The 17,500-nt window shown below is 43.2% G+C and overlaps 1 protein-coding gene across 2 annotated transcripts in view; it reads right to left on the bottom strand.

The window, feature by feature from the left end:
• nedd4a (NEDD4 E3 ubiquitin protein ligase a) overlaps positions 1-17,500 on the bottom strand; it is a 48,600-nt gene that overhangs the window by 13,068 nt on the left and 18,032 nt on the right. Inside the window, exons 5-11 of one of the 2 annotated variants that reach the window (XM_083552211.1) lie at positions 17,187-17,240; positions 3,583-3,633; positions 3,203-3,264; positions 2,954-3,056; positions 1,414-1,577; positions 372-486; positions 34-186 (exon numbers count right to left, since the gene is read on the bottom strand). In XM_083552211.1, coding sequence (XP_083408337.1) covers positions 34-186; positions 372-486; positions 1,414-1,577; positions 2,954-3,056; positions 3,203-3,264; positions 3,583-3,633; positions 17,187-17,240 — 702 coding nt within the window. Of the gene's footprint in view, positions 1-33; positions 187-371; positions 487-1,413; positions 1,578-2,953; positions 3,057-3,202; positions 3,265-3,582; positions 3,634-12,446; positions 14,178-17,186; positions 17,241-17,500 lie in introns of those variants that run through there. The other variant, XM_083552210.1, reaches the window with a different exon arrangement.

Here is a 17,500-nt window from a genome sequence, read left to right on the forward strand (position 1 = left end):
TGTGTGTGTGTGTGTGTGTGTGTGTGTGCTCACTGGGACAGAGGTGCGTCTCTCGCTGCCCGTCTGTAACCTGCAGAAGTCCTCAGAGAAAGCAGTATAATCCAGCGGTGAGTGAGGAGGAGGAGGAGAGACCTGATTCTGACTGCTGTACAGAGTGCCTTCATCCTCAGTGATGATCTCCCAGCTCTACACACACACACACACACACACACACACACACACACACACACACACAGCAATTTATACAAATTTTATTCAGTTTATCCAATATGTGCTTGAGATGTGCTACATGTTAGGAGTTTTATGAGAGTTTAAGTAAATGTATATATGTGAGTGTGTGAGTGTGTGTGTGAGTGTGTGTGTGTACGTACATCAGGCGACTCTCTGTGCTCATTGCTCTCATCGTGGTCAGAGATCTGTCGCCGTGTGATGAAGGGAAGCTGGACGTGTGTGCTCTGTATCTGCTCTGCCTCTCTCTGCATGTCCCTACACACACACACACACACACACACACACACACACACACACACACACACACAAACACACACAGTTCTTTTTCTGCACAGATTAAATTAAATTCTGGTCACAGTTGCAACCACAATGTACATAAAGTTCTCAGGCGAGTGCGTGAACTTTTTTCCTAGTTCCTCATGAAGCTCATGTAATGAAACAGAAACACCTGCATGACAAAGCTGTAAGGACGTCCTCCACCTGCAGGGGGCGGCAGCGTACCGTTAACATTAAGCTATAAGCAGAGAGGCCAGTTTATTAGGAACACAAACCCTATTATTTGCACTCATTGAACTATCCATTACTAAAGGGGCGCCAATACTTTTAGTCAATAATTGTAGATCTACAAATGGAGGGAATTTTACTTTGTCACATGAACATTACTGCACCATGATATTGTATATTGGAGTTGGGCTCAGAACACAGGATCAGCCATGATACAGTGCCCCCTGGAGCACAGAGGGTTAAGGGCCTTGCTCAAGGGCCCCATGAGTGGCATCTTGGCGATACCAGCGCTTTAAACCCCGACCTTCTGATTAGTAATGCACAGCTTTAACCACCTCCTCCTGTACCTAATAGTGTTACCAAGAAACAGTGACGTGCAAAACCTTGTCGCTATAGAAACCAAACCACATTAGCCTAACGATTCTAATAACGATTAACAATTGGATACAGTATAAAAAAAAATTATAATATCTTTTTTTTAAAGGTTATTTAAGTTTCCTGTTGTTTCTAATTTAATTTTCAGACATACGTTATAATTCCTGTCCAGACAGGAAAACTAATTGAGGAATTTTTCCTTCTTATTATTATATATAAAATAGTAAAAATAATAAAAAAAAAAAAAAAAAAGGCAACTAATATATATATATATAATTTTTATATATAGATCAGTGTAATTACTGTATAGTGGGTCTGTGCCACTGTGTGGTTCGGTTCTCGTGGTTGACGTAGTAGGTTCTCCCGAGGTTGTCCTGCCTCTCCTCCCAGCCAGGGGGCAGCGTGGGCAGCTGGTGAGGTTGGCACGGCCCGCACACGTCCTGACTCTCCAGGAACTCCCACCCGGGCTGCAAGACAAAACCTCGGATCAGTGAATTACATTTGCTACGCAAACAATCTTACTGACATAGCTGAAGGTGGACAGCTGGACACATCTGGAACGTTAAGATCGACGGAACATACATCAGCTGCACAAAAAAAATCCCATAATGAACCACAGCAAAATGTTTTTGTGCTTAATACCGATACTATACATAATATACCCACAATGCACTTCCGACTTTGTCTCATGATTCCGACCCGCGATTTTGACTTTATTTCTGCCAGTTTGGTTCTGTTGGGGGTGTAGAATAGCGTTTAGAGCTCGGTAGCAGAAGATCCTCCACTACAACTCATGTAAAGCAGATCTTCATGGAGCAGGTTTTGGGTCCCCTAGTTAAAGTGAAGAGAAAATGTCATGCTCCAGCAATGACAATGACTTTGCAATATCAGGGCGGAATAGTCAGGTGTCCCAATACTTTGTCCCGAGAGCAGGGAGTGTGATGGACAATGACAGCGACGTGCTATTTCTATCTCAGGACGGGCATCGCGTATGATTTTGTGGTCAGCCGTGCAGATTTCACTCTGGGTGAGGTGTAGAAGGCCAGCGGGGTCGTATGGATCCTCCCCCGAGGCCACGAGGCAAATATAACTCCAGACTCACAGGAATGGTGGCCGGCGCGTCGAAACGCGGGAGTCGGCGTGTACGCGGAACAATTTCACGCTTTCTCAGAAACCTTCCGCTCGAGTCGGACTACGCTGACGTGGAAACTTGGGACGTCTGTTTACTGGACAACATGAAAGAAAGAGATTCTGGTGTCCAGACATTATTTTCTGTGAAAAATCCTCCCTTAGCATGAAGAACATTCAGTTCATTTCTCCAAACATTCAGCAGAAATACTTTGCTTGTGAAACCTGTCACTAGTTGAAGAACATCATCTATTATGATCGAGTTCATTCCCAGAGCAGGTGCAGTGACTGGGCAGGTGGTTTCCACGATACACACTCCAGACCACTGTTTTCCACAGTCCAGATGGAAGTATAGAATGGTAGCCATGTTGGTTTGGGATTCCAGCTTCCACCTCCATGTGTGACTGTGGGGGTGAGGCGGTGTGATCACATCTTCTCTCCTGTTCTCCATCTTACACAAACGTTGACTCATCTGTTCACAGAACTTCTACTCATTCACTGTTCAGTTCTTGTGTGTTTTTGTTTTGAGTTTGTTCCAGTACACCCCCCCCCCCCCACTGAGGGTTAAGAGCCTTGCTCAGGGGCCCAAAGAGAAGCAGTTTGGTGATACCAGAGCTTGAAGCCCTCACCTTCAGAATACTAACCCAGAGCCTTAACTTCTGAACCACCAAGATGCAAAATCAATGGAATCAAGAAAATATGCGTATCAGCTTACGTCCACTTCCTCAACCTGCTCCGTCTGCTCCTCCTCTGAACCGTTGTTCTTGGGCAGGTAGGTCATCTTTAACCTCAGGTGACCTTTGACTCTGGACTTGTGGCTGCATGGAACAATAAAGCACGATTAAAGAAGGACCATTCGAATCTGGGGAACAGGAAGTGACATAACGAGGAGGTAATGCAAAATTAATGACTCCTAAACCCCAGAATGAATAAAAGAAACAGAAGGATGATGATAGAAAAAAACCTTCTCGGATGGAGCAGAAAGTCTTTAAACGTGTACGGTCTCTCGCTGCCCAGAGCTTCTGTCTGGAACAAGAACAACAACAAAACCATCATGGAGTGCGAATACAGAGAAATCTATAAATGAGAAGCCTGCTGGTGTAAATATTTATGAGCGGGACCATGATGAAGGCCACACACTCAGCGGATTTTCCCATTTACAGCATCAACAGCCAGCTTGGGGCCGTGACGTTAGGCTAAATAAGGGCTTTAACGCCTATAAATACACCGCTAAACAACACATGGCGTCACACTGCAGCCACACCGTCACACACACACACACACGTGCGCGTGAGGTCACGTGATGTCGCAGATTTGAAAAAAAGGGGAGTATCAATCACTCACTGGGATCTGATGCAGAGGAACGTCCACCTGACCCAGGAAGTCATCACGCGTCTAAGAGGGGAAGAAAAAGAGAGAGGGAGAGGAAAGAGAGAGGGAGAGAGAAAAAGAGAGAGAAAGAGGTTAATAGTTATGACGCAGTAAAATGACACTCGGCCCTGTACTGTTTCTGTGACACGTGAGTGCTGAAACTCTCCAGAACTAAAACTGTTCCTGGAACGACCCGAAAAGACCTGCTTCTGAAATTTCACTTATTTATTAAAACCTGAAATAAATGTGAAAATGCTCTCTCTCTCACACACACACACACACACAAAGACACACACACACACACACACCATGCTACATTGAAGGAGGTGTGGCCTCAGTCTGTCAGTCTCAATAAAGAAGGTAAGACCTCAGTCTGTCAGTCCCAATAAAGAAGGCGTGGTCTTGGTGTCTGTCAGTCTTACTGAATGAGGAGTGGCCCCTGTTTCTGTCACTCTTATTGAAGGAGGCGTGGCCTCTGTGTCTGTCAGTCTTACTGAAGGAGGAGTGGCCCCTGTTTCTGTCAGTCTCACTGAAGTGGCGTGGCCCCTGTTTCTGTCAGTCTTACTGAAGGAAGTGTGGCCTCTGTGCCTGTCAGTCTCACTGAAGGAGGCGTGGCCCCTGTGTCTGTCAGTCTTTCTGAAGGAGGCGTGGCCCTGTGTCAGTCAGTCTTACTAAAGAAGGCGTGGCCCCTGTGTCTGTCAGTCTTATTAAAGGAAGTGTGGCCTCTGTGCCTGTCAGTCTTACTGAAGGAGGCGTGGCCCCTGTGTCTGTCAGTCTTACGAAAGAAAGCGTGGCCTCTGTGCCTGTCAGTCTTACTGAAGGAGGCGTGGCCCCTGTGTCTGTCAGTCTTATTGAAGAAGGCGTGGCCCCTGTTTCTGTCAGTCTCACTGAAGGAGGCGTGGCCCCTGTCACTCTTACTGAAGGAGGCGTGGCCTCTGTGTCTGTCAGTCTTACTGAAGAATGAGTGGCCCCTGTTTCTGTCAGTTTCACTGAAGCGGCATGGCCCCTGTTTCTGTCAGTCTTACTGAAGGAAGTGTGGCCTCTGTGCCTGTCAGTCTCACTGAAGGAGGCGTGGCCCTGTGTCTGTCAGTCTCACTGAAGTGGCGTGGCCCCTGTTTCTGTCAGTCTTACTGAAGGAAGTGTGGCCTCTGTGCCTGTCAGTCTCACTGAAGGAGGCGTGGCCCCTGTGTCTGTCAGTCTTACTGAAGGAGGCGTGGCCCCTGTGTCTGTCAGTCTTACTAAAGAAGGCGTGGCCCCTGTGTCTGTCAGTCTTATTGAAGGAAGTGTGGCCTCTGTGCCTGTCAGTCTTACTGAAGGAGGCGTGGCCCCTGTGTCTGTCAGTCTTACGAAAGAAAGCGTGGCCTCTGTGCCTGTCAGTCTTACTGAAGGAGGCGTGGCCCCTGTGTCTGTCAGTCTTATTGAAGAAGGCGTGGCCCCTGTTTCTGTCAGTCTCACTGAAGGAGGCGTGGCAACTGTTTCTGTCACTCTTACTGAAGGAGGCGTGGCCCCTGTTTCTGTCACTCTTACTGAAGGAGGCGTGGCCTCTGTGTCTGTCAGTCTTACTGAAGAAGGAGTGGCCCCTGTTTCTGTCAGTTTCACTGAAGCAGCATGGCCCCTGTTTCTGTCAGTCTTACTGAAGGAAGTGTGGCCTCTGTGCCTGTCAGTCTCACTGAAAGAGGCGTGGCCCTGTGTCTGTCAGTCTTACTGAAGGAGGCATGGCCCCTGTTTCTGTCAGTCTTATTGAAGGAAGTGTGGCCTCTGTGCCTGTCAGTCTTACTGAAGGAGGCGTGGCCCCTGTGTCTGTCAGTCTTACAGAAGAAAGCGTGGCCTCTGTGCCTGTCAGTCTTACTGAAGGAGGCGTGGCCCCTGTTTCTGTCAGTCTCACTAAAGGAGGCGTGGCCCCTGTGTCCGTCCGTCTTACTGAAGGAGGCGTGGCCTCTGTGTCTGTTAGTCTCACTGATGGACGCGTGGCCTCTGTGTCCATCAGACTTACTGAAGGAGGTGTGGCCTCTGTGTCTGCCAGTCTTAGTAAAGAAGGCGTGGCCTTTGTGTCCATCATAATTCATGACCTACAGAAAAAGCTAAAACTGTTTTTCCTCATGTTTTTTTATGTGAGATTTTTCATCATGCATCGTGATGTGCGACACATTTCACCTCAGATGGAGAGACACGAGGAAAGGAGAGGTGAGAAAAAGTCCTGGCTGCAGGACACGTATGCCGAGTTTAAATCTGTCCTGGTGGAAATTCCTAACGAGTCTTACTGTGAATAATTTTACTGTGAAAATATGCAAAAGCCAAAAGAAAATTAATAATAAAATAGTTTTTCAGAGCAGAGCACATGCAGAAACCTGAGCCGCCTGTTTTTGGAACAAATAATATCCAGTTTCGAATTTTTTATTTTCCAGCTGCTGACCCGCATAAACATCTCAACAGGTCAGCAATAATGAACGTTAAATCAGTGCAAGCACACTCCTCTCCCTGCACTTCCCCAGTGAAAACACACAAACACAAACACACTAATGAACATATTTCTGCAGCACGAGCCACAGCCTTAACTGAAGACGTGGTTTTGTACTTTTTGCTCTCAACGTGTCTTTTTTTTTTTTTCACAGCAGGCACACATTTGCTCAAAATTAGGGTCTCAAACCACAAAGCAACAGGAATGCAGTGTGTTCAGCTCTCTCTCTCTCTCTCGAGCAGATCTGAGTCACATTTTTCAGCTCTGAGACGAGAATAACTCAAATGAGAACAAGCAGAGAGCTTATAAACACAGCTGCTCTGCAAAACACTCATTTAAACCCCATTAGAGTTCAGGGTCCTTAATGAAGCCTAATTGTGTTTTTCACAAAAGTCGTCATTATTTGATATCACACACACTTGTTATCAAAGTGTAATGACGAGTCGAACACTTCAAAACCAACAGAGCATTTTTACAACACCACAGTTCTCTAAATAAAATGGGTGTGTCTTGATTATTCATGAAAGCCATCATTTATGTGCTTGTGACTTGGGTGGCATCTGGATTACTCATACCTCCATCCGTCCATCCATAATCCATCCATCCATCCGTCCATCCATAATCCATCCATCCATCCATCCATCCATCCATCCATCCATCCACTCAGATTACCATTTATTGGGCCATCCATCCATCCATCCATCCATCCATCCATCAATTTTTCAACCTATACACTCATCTTACCATTTATTGGGCCATTCATCCATCCATCTATCCATCAATCCATAATCCATCCATCTATTCATCAATCTATTCACTCATATTACCATTTTTTGGGCCATCCATCCATCCATCCATCCATCCATCCATCCATCCATCCATCCATCCATCCATCCATCCATCCATCCATCCATCCATCCATCCATCCATCCATCCATCCACACAACTGCCCATCAATTGGGCCAATTATCAGTTCACTTATTTATTTATCAATCTATCCACAAAGCCATCCATCAGTTTATCCATTAGCCCATCCTCCACCAACCAACAGACCTTCTATCCATCAATCCAATGATCAATCCATCCACTCACCTATCTGCTAATCCACTGAGCCATCCATCCATCCACCCATTTATCCATCCATCATGCAACTTTCCACACAGCTGGCAATTCATCCATCCCACCAACAAGCTATTTATCCTTCCAGCCATCCATCTTTAATTTAGCTGTTCATCCATTCGTACACCTACATGTCCATCCATCTACCCATCATTCCATCTATCCAAACAAGACAGAACAATACAGTAGGAAATGCAGTCCACTTCTACACTGCTCCTACACAGACAAGTGTATTCGCATGAAAGTGTATCCCTTTGAAAATGTATCACACGTAACATCAGTGGGAAATATCATTAGATCTCACAAATTCAGAATGTCTGCCCTATTCTGAGCCTTCTACACGACTCTGTCATCGGTCCGGCTATTTTACAGAGAGCACGAGTGCTTTATCGGCCACCTTTTCAGACGCGGTGAGCAATAACAGCAGTGGAAAAATGTTCGGCGTAATTATCCGGAGCGGTTCAGCCTGGCTTGCGTTAGTGAAACACCAGGGGAAAAAGTCAAGCAATGCCAAATCTTTGAAGCTCAAGCTCTATGCTGTGTGCTTGAATCAAACCCACTTTTAATCATTAAGGAACTCGATTTTCATCCGCCGCCTCTCGGGCTACAGCGAGAGGCACGAGCATTATCCTCAGAGCATTTGAACCAATGCAGCACTCAGACCCTTCAGGATATTCTCCGGAGCTGCGTCGGGGTTCATTGGGCTTATCGGTCAAGCTGGAAACACTCTGATGTTATCTGATATAGAAAGCTTTGAATCATGGGATATGGTAAGAACATTGCTTCCAGGCCACCAGAGTAAATAAGGTTCATGACCTGTTCCATTCTGCTCCAGCTAACAAAAAAGCAAGCAAAAAAACTCAATAATAAAAAAAAAAGATTATATAATAAAATATGAGTCATATGTCTGAAACTAAACCCAATCTCCTCTATAGTGCTGTATATGGAAAAGCATTTTTGAATTCTAACAAAAGAGTCTTATTCCTTATATTAGTTCACTCGTTTATACCCATTCCTCCATCCATCCAGCTTACTATTCATTAGGCCATTTACAATCCATCCATCCATCCATCCATCCATCCATCCATCCACCCAGCTTACTATTAATTAGGGCATTCGTAATTAATTTCTCCATCCAGCCATCCTTCCATCCATCCATTCATCCATCCATCCATCGAGTTTACCATTCATTAGTCCATTCATAATCCATCCATCCATCCATCCATCCATCCATCCATCCATCCATCCATCCATCCATCCATCCATCCATTCACCCATCTATCCATCCAGCCATCCATCCATCAACTCGGCTTACTATTAATTAGGCCATTCATAATTAATTTCTCCATCCATCCATCCTTCCATCCATCCATTCATCCATCCATCCATCGAGCTTACCATTCATTAGTCCATTCATAATCCATCCATCCATCCATCCATCCATCCATCCATCCATCCATCCATCCATCCATCCACTCAGCTTACTATTCATTAAACCATGAAAGGATGGATGGATAAAGGAGTGAATTATGTTTAATGAATTATGAATTATGTATATATTTATTGAGGGTTAAGGGCCTTGCTTTAGAACCCAAGAGTGGAAGCTTGGCGATAATGAGGCTTAAACCACCGACCTTCCGAGCAGTAATCCAGAGTCTTAACCACTTCCCCTTAAAGTAGGCTACACTTAGCAGAGAATGGTTTCGATCCATCAACCTCAGGGTTAGAGACCGGCATGCTTCTGCTGTACGATTCCCTGATGGGACAATTCCTGGCTTAGGATTTCAGTGCTTCATCCATTAGACCACTGCGACACTGAGATATGCATAAAATAAATAATATTATTTATTAAATAAATAATATGATATATATAAAATAATAATAATGGTGCTATAATTGTTCCCAACAGAGTTTTAGGATGATGGGACCCGCAACCTTATGTTATGTTACGTACTTTTGTACATCGCTCTGGATAAAGGAATCTGCTAAATACCGTAAATGTAAATGCAATGTCAGTGTACCAGTTTGCTCATTCATATTCATTCCCATATTGTGAACTCAACTTCTATAGGGGTTTAGTGAACGAGGCAGCAATTTAAAATACAGCTCAAGTGTTTATTTTCTTTTTCCCTGTTGATTCATAGCAGCAGAAGGAACAGTATTACTGTAGCGCTACAGCTCCATGCTTTGGCTCAGTTTAGCATCTAAAACCTACGAAACTGATTATATGATTGACTCACTTCCTGCCCATGAGTTGACTGCAATACGACGGCCGTTAAAGCAGACTAAGAGCCCCGTTCCATGTTGATTACAACCCACTGTCAATCAAACAAGCCACGGCACAAATAAATGAATTGTAAAACATTTTGAATCCTAATTTAAACCTGAAATTCGTTTTACTTTATTAACGAACCTAATGGCAAGCAAGTGCGAAAATCTTTTAATCGCCCTACACAGGATATAATTTGCCATTTTAAAAACCCAGCCCTGCGGTTTGCCCTTTTCCAACCACACTAGTTTCAACCGGGTCAGTGGTGCAGCTGGCGTTTTGGCGCACACGCCTCATTTTTTTTCTTTGAGGGCCTGTTAAGACTGCGAGGTGGCATGTTGTGATTCAAAGCTTTCTCGTTCGCAGCCGCCATCAGTGGCAGACATCAAAGAATCGCTTCCAGCTTGAGTGACAAGTCAAATCGTTGGCAACGCGGCGACGACAGCGGAAAAACAAACTCAGAGAAGGTTGAAATTTACACACACACATCTGCTACCTATTTACATCGCACGGACTGCCCTTGGCCTATCGGAAAAGCGTATGGCGGTGAGAAGGAAACTCCTGCCATAATGACCTTGAAGAGAATGCGTACGGTATCGAGGGCAACGCGTCTGAGTTTTCCTGGAGTGCGTTCCTTTGTATGGACGAGGAGTCCCAGCCATAAAACCTGGCTCAGCAGTAATTAGAAGCATTGATGTGCTGCAACGTGTCGTCATGTCTTAAATCTACTGTTTATGGGAACGTCATTCTTTGCATACAGAGCTAAGCCTCGACCTACTGCTGTTCTTGTCTGGGGAACCCCATGTGACTTCAAAGCAATTCAACTTCTTTAACCTTTCTCATTTCTTTCAGAGGATCATTGGTGGATTTACAGTCTATGTAGGGCCAAGCATTCATATATTATTACATTACATGTGATTTAATGTAAAGGTAAGGGTTAAGGGCCTCGCTCAAATGTCCAAGAGTGGCAGTTTGGCGATGCTGGAGCTTGAACCCCCGACTTTCCGATCACTAACCCAGCGTCTGGGTTAACCACTAATCCACCACTGCCCCATTTCTGATTCTTTTTCTATAATGATCCAGCATTGAATGTTCTTTTCCGTGCTGTATAAATATATACATACACCAATCCGACTGAGACATAACATTCTAAAATTATAACATTCTGAGCGGTGAAGTGAAAAACACTGATGATCTCTTCATCATGGCAGCTGTTAGTGGTTGGATTTATTTATTAGACAATAAGTGAACATTTTGTCCTCAAAGTTGATTTAAGGAGCAGGAAAAATGAGCGAGCGTAAGGATTTGAGCGAGTTTAACAAATTGTGAAAAACTGCAGCTCTTGTGTGGTGTTCCTGGTTTGCAGTGGTCACAAGTGCTCCAAGGCGACAGGGTCATGGGCGGCCAAGGATTCTTGATGATTGTGAGGAGCGAAGGCTGGTCCGTGTGGTCCGATACAACAGACGAGCTCCTGGAGCTCAAACTGCTGAAGAACTTCATGTCGTTAATGATCGACAGATATGGACTGTTTTGGCAGCAAAAGGGGACCAACACAATATTAGGAAGATGGTCATAATGTTATGCCTATAAGTATAAGTATAAGTGTACATACTTAGTACATACTTCAAGATATGTTCCTGATAAAGATCCAACCAACCATTAGATAATAGTATTCTAGAAAAACACTATATGGTAAAAGCACCTGCACACCTGAACTTCCCCCAAACTGTTACCACTAAGTTGAAGGCACACAATTATATTAGAAATAATATCTTTGAAATTTTCCCTTCACTTAAACTACGAAAACCAAACCTGTTCCAGCATGACAATGTGCAAAAAGCCAGTCAATTTTATAGTCGGGTGTCCACCAACCTTCGTCCCCTATACTGCAGAATAAATAAATGTTAAAAAAGCGTACAAATCCACACAGTATAAATTTAGTATGAATGAAGTTATACAGTCTTCATGCAGGGAGTCATGGACTGAAAAAAGCCTGATATTATTAATAATAGAGATGTATTCGAGACTCAAAATAGGGACGCGAGGCGCATCAGAGCCTAGAAATACCCAGTCAGCCCCAACACACCCCTCCCGGACCCCAGCAGCTGACTTCGAGCCATGTGCACTCCGCTCAGATCACATCGTTAAATTTGAGTCGCTGGCGCTGGTGCATTTCAGTGCCGGGGCCAGACAATCTGGAGACAGGCAGCTCCATATTTATACTCCTGCAGAAGGCCCTATCAGCTGTCCGCTAAATTTAGCCACAAGGTAAACAGTTAAAAGGATTTCTCATAGTGCTAATAGAATAATAAAAATGGAGGGACCCCCTACCCGACCATATTTGAATACAAACACACCCCCACGACCACACACTCAGGGGTTGTGTGTCCGCAAACACATAACTACTTTGAATTTTTTAACAAGTGCTTCTGGAAGTGTTGTGTGAATGATTTCCAAGAAACATTAGTCCCAGACCTAAGGGATAGATCAACCCCATGATCGTACAGGGCTGAAATCTGAACAATCACACTCACAGGTTGAGTTCACCGAAGTGACGGTTTACAAAGCAAACTATTTCCTATAACATGTCTATAAGACAATGGCTTCAAATTGCTATTAAAGGCTTTTTTTTGTTCCAAGAAATCATCCCGTATATAAAATCCATCTATTTGCCTATAAGTTATACGCTATAAATAGAAGCGTGTAAACGATCCGGTGTTGTAAAGTTAACTCACGTCATATAAGTAACAAATATTAAAAATAAAAATGAGCTGCTATTTTTTGCTGAACCTGTGGAACCCAAGGAGGAACCGAGGCATCAAGATCTACCATTATTCCTAGCAATAACAGACACTAAACTTATAATTTTTTAAAAGGTTAACACAAATCTTTTCAACAATCTATCCCATAATTAAAGGAAAAAACGTATCTTTTGTCGTGTATTTTCTTTCTTTTATTAACCGAGCCCCCCCGAAGGATCATAATGCTTACCCCGGAGTTTATAAGAGTCTCTTCATTTTTATCACTGGCGCTGGTGTACTTTGTCAAATCCGGCGTTTTTACGCCATTCCCCCGAGACACGTGTATATGCACATGTGCCGCTCCGTTCGAGCAGCTGAGCTGCTTTGCGTTTGACATATGACATGATATTCCAGAGTTCAAGAAAGGCACCTCGAGGGAAATGCTCCTCTGCAAGCCCGGGTAAAAAGCAATTTCCTGTGATTTACCCATTGTCGGACATGTGTGGTGTCTTTTCTCCGTCGCTAACTTTCCCGTCGGAAGCAGGCAGGCTGAGGTGCTACGACACAGTTTAGCATTTGCCTCCTCGGGCTTGTCCGAGGATTTAGAGCAGTCAAAGTTGACCACAGTTCTTGCCGCGCTTCCTTTCCCAGGTGGAAGCGGGGGCTGGGTTGCGGAGTGTGCCAGGACACTGGAGTGCCTCTCAGATTGTTCAGATCTTATCGTCGAGTCAGTTGAAATGCTAAAATGCAGGATAGGCTTGGCATCCCGAACCTCTGGCTGACAGCTGCTCTTGGAAAGTCTCACGCCGTTCACCGCCGAGGCAACCGAGATCTTGGGTTCGTCTGGAGATGCATCTGTTGGGGACAGCTGCAGCTGGTGTGAGGTCTGAAAAGGCCCACGGGCAGACAGTGGAAGCAAAGGAGTTGCCACTGGACTAATGGGTGAAGCCGGTGGTGTGGTGCAGGGACTATGTGGAAAAATGACCAACGAGGAGCAGCGACGCAACGGAGCCTTGGTCCTCCGAAGACATGTGCCTTTGTCATGGGCTATCTTGCGCTCAGTGACATCCGGATCGAATATGCTGTTGCTGCTGCAGTAGCCCACATCGCTGGCCATGCTGCTGCTGCATGATCCTCCGTCAGAGCTGCCTCCAGCACTTCCATCGCCAATCCCAGAATCGGGTTCCTCTTCTCCAACGCTGCAACATTCTCCATCCAAATTTTGCCTGTTGGAAGACTGCAAGGAAATCTGCAGCGTGCTCTTCCTGTTTCCGCCGCTGCTGTTCACCTTGGGCACAAATACAGTGGTATGGCGTTGCAGACTACCATAGTCTGGTGACAGAGGCGGCAGACCGAGAGCCAACTGCCCCGGAGTCACTTTCATATGAAATGAGTTTGGGTGAGGCAGGGGCTCTGCAGGGCTCCGAGCAGGTGTCCCAAGCCCGTCCTCTACCTCATGGCTGCAGCTTTCAGACAGAGGATCAGTGTTGCTTCTCCTCGAAGCAAAATGCAGGCGCAGGCGGCGTGCCATTCAGCTTGACCCCCTAATCCCAAACATGCATTGTGAAAAAAAAAATTGCTAATTGCAATAAAAAAAAATTTTTAGGAAAAAATAATAATCACAAGACGAACAACACAACTGTTCCGAGTCCCAAACTGTGATTACAAAATGCTTGCACATAGCCAAAATAGCTCAAGTGACAAGTTGCATTCCTCTTGAGGTTCCTCCAATGCTAATGGCTAGTGCAGGTCAAATGTGCTGCATGGAGGAGCCTATAGCACTCCAAAGCGTTACAGCTAAACTCCTCGGTGGTCGATCTCTTTAAGGAGCTGAAATAAATTCCAGCTTGGAGTTTCTCAGAGGCAACCACTCCGAGCAGGCACGAATACCCAGTAAGTACCCCCTCCTTTATGCAAAACAGTCAGAGCTCAATCCTGCTTTAACTGCACCTTTGCAATTTTGCAAAAAAACCTACCCAGAGCCAATGGCCTTGCCCCCACCCCTTTAAAAAAAAAAAAAAGAAAAAGCAAACACCCAGCTTCTGGTCAGCACGCTGCAAAAACAACAGGCTTCTGTGCCTGACTATTTGAAAGAGAGAGCGAGCTGTAACTTGCCTTCCTCTGTGCCAAGCTCTGATTCCCCCAGAGCTGCTGTGTGCTCATATTTTTACCACTGGTGGAGTTAAATTACAGCAAATAAAGCAGAATGGGTTTCGGACTTAATTCTGTATCAAACTTCGGATCGGGTTTCCTAACTGCCGGGCTTGTGGAAATGTTTAAGAAGCCGGCAGTGGGATTCTATGCACTGCAAATGGTTTACAAACACACTGCCTGATTCATGGCATACTGTAGACTAAAACACAAACAGAAGAAAAAACCTGAACTTTGTGTGAACTTCGGATCGAACGTGTTCTTTGCTCCATATTAAGGTTAATGTGTTGAAGAGGATCTGAAGAGCCCTCTTTACTCACATGGGCTTGTGCCACTTTGCTTGTTATTCGAGCTCTCCCGTGGCAGCCAGTGATGGCCTTTAAGCCTGTTCATCTGTCAATGCCATTTCGCCACCATCAATCAGATACAATTGTACGCAGAAGAGTTATTCCAGACCTTCCCAGTCAGTAAACAGTCCCTCTGAGCATTAGACTGAGAGGAACAATAGTCGAGGGAGTGCTTTAATAGAGCGAATAAGAGATTTATACAAGTTACTAATAAGGCTTCTCATAAAGATTTCTATTTTATTATATATATATATATATATATATATATATATATATATATATATATATATATATATATATATATATATATATATATATAGATAGATAGAAGTATGACATTTTCTCTTCAATTAAACTATATGCTTTTTTTAATATTGGTTGGAGTGAAAGATCTCCTGCTGTAGAGCTCCAACCCTACTGAACATGAAGAATGTGAACGCTGACTCCACCCCAGGCCTCCTCACCTTCTCACCCACATCAGTACCTGACTTTACTAACACCCTTGTGGCTGAATAAATCCACAATCCACAAATCTCCATAAAATCTTAAGAACATCTTCACTGAAGATTATACCACCAAATGGAGACCAAATGTGGAATAGGATCTTTAATAAAGCACACACCAATCTTATGATCAGGTGTCCATATAGTGCGAGTTTTTATTTGTTGCAAAGATCATAAACGCCACGAGTCTATAAAATGTACTTCATTATGATCTACATTCTACCCTGAAGATAAACCCGATTCCCTCAAAGCCCGCACCAGATTAATGTGTATTACTGCTCAGGTTCTCAGTGTTTTGTCTCTTCAGAGTCAAATGTGGGTTTGTTTATTGGACTGAATATTTTCTAATTCATTCATGAATAATACACAATGACTGTTTACTTTATTAAGAGCATCTGTACATCTTAGTTATTACAGTCAATTCTGACTCTGTAGTTTGTGTATTTAAAAATTCAGTTTCTGTGCAATTTTGACAAAAAATAATGTTTTGTGTTATTTTGAGTTCAAATTAATTTTCTGTGCAATTTTTAATAATAATTAATGGTTTTAGTGCGTTTTTAGATAACTCGACTTCTTTGTAATTTCAAAGAAAAATGACATTTTAGGGAAAATCGATATATTTTGTGTCATTTTGTGTAATAAATCTTTTTTTAACATTTTAAGTAGAAATTCAAAGATTTAAGGTCATTATGAATAAAAATTCGAAGATTTTTTTGTCAAATCAAGTAATAAGTCAAAGTTTTTTGTCATTTTCAGTAATAATTCATAGTTTTTGTGCAATTTTGACTGTAAATTAAGTTTCTGTGTCATTTTCAATAATAATTTGTGTTTTTAGTGTGATTTCGATGAATTCCCTGACTTCGTTTTAACTTTGAGTGATATTGTTTTTGTGCATGTTTTTAGGTAATTTTGAGTATTAAAGTAGTAAGTTTTTTTTTTCATTTTAAGTAAAAAGTCAAAGATTTAGTCTCATTTTGAATAAAAATTCATAGTTTTTATATCATTTTAAGTAATAATTTATAGTTTTTGTGTACTTTTGACTAATAATTCAGTTTCTGTGTCATTAGGAATAATGATCTGTAGTTTTAGTGCAATTTTGAGTATTAACTTAAGGTTTTTGTGTCATTATGAATTAAATTCATACATTTTGTGTAATTGTAAGTAAAAAAATTTTTTGTGTCACTTGAAGTTAAATTAGGTTGTTAGATTTTAAGTAATAACTCGTAATCTGGGCAATTAATATTAAGTAATATTTATTAGTAGCTATAACTCCTGGAAGAATATTCTCAGTGTTGGAATGTGGTTCTGCTCCTCACCCTGTGGAAAAGTTTTCAGGTTCGTTGCAGAAACGTTTCATTTACACGTGTATAAGCAATAATGATGCACTGCCTTTGGTCAATAGGTTTCATTTTTTTTACTATTCGGCAACCTTTCGCCAGGACTCTCCCTCTCTCATGCATGCACACACTCTCACACACACACACACACACACACACACACACACACACACACACACACACACACACACACACACACTTTTGGAGGAGTGCTGCTGTTTGTGAAATGGAACACTAGTGGTATTATTCAGCAGTTTGTTTGACCTCCGCTGTGATTTACAGAGGAAACCATTCACAAGCGATTTAACACACAAAAAAAGTCTGTAACACTCCACCGACTTTTTTACAGTGTTACTTTCACCCTCTGGGTGTATTTCGTTTCCAGTCCCTGCGGATTATAATAACAACTCCTTGTCCATTCACTGCAAATTACAGCTCAGGTGAACTCCTGTTATTCAGGCACGAGCCCAAAGGTAACAATACGCTGAGCTCTAGAGCCGAACTCGACACGTTTCAGCGTAAACACTGCGATCTGCTGTCACACACACACACACACACACACACACACACACACACACACACACACACACACACACACACACACTCTCTCTGACCTTTCACACAAGTAAGAGTAAATAAAGAACACACTCACCAAACGATTCTCATCGAACACTTCGAGCAGCAGACGATGTTTTCGGGGATGAACCTGAAACAGAGACACAAATCGGCTCTCAGTGACGGACCTCAACGCAGAACTTTATTCTGTCGTTTAGAAAGAAAGGAGGATTTCTCTCTTTCTTAATAGCAATTCACCTTTAAGGTCTCTAGACCTTACTTTGTTCCATTCATCCATCCATCCATCCCTCAAATTATATTTACAGATCATTACTTTATTTCTTTTAATATCTATATAACTTTTTTTGCATCCATCCATCCATCTATCTATCTATCTATCTATCTATCTAT

Source organism: Silurus aristotelis, assembly GCF_946808225.1.
Source record: "Silurus aristotelis genome assembly, chromosome: 10".
NCBI lineage: Eukaryota > Metazoa > Chordata > Actinopteri > Siluriformes > Siluridae > Silurus > Silurus aristotelis.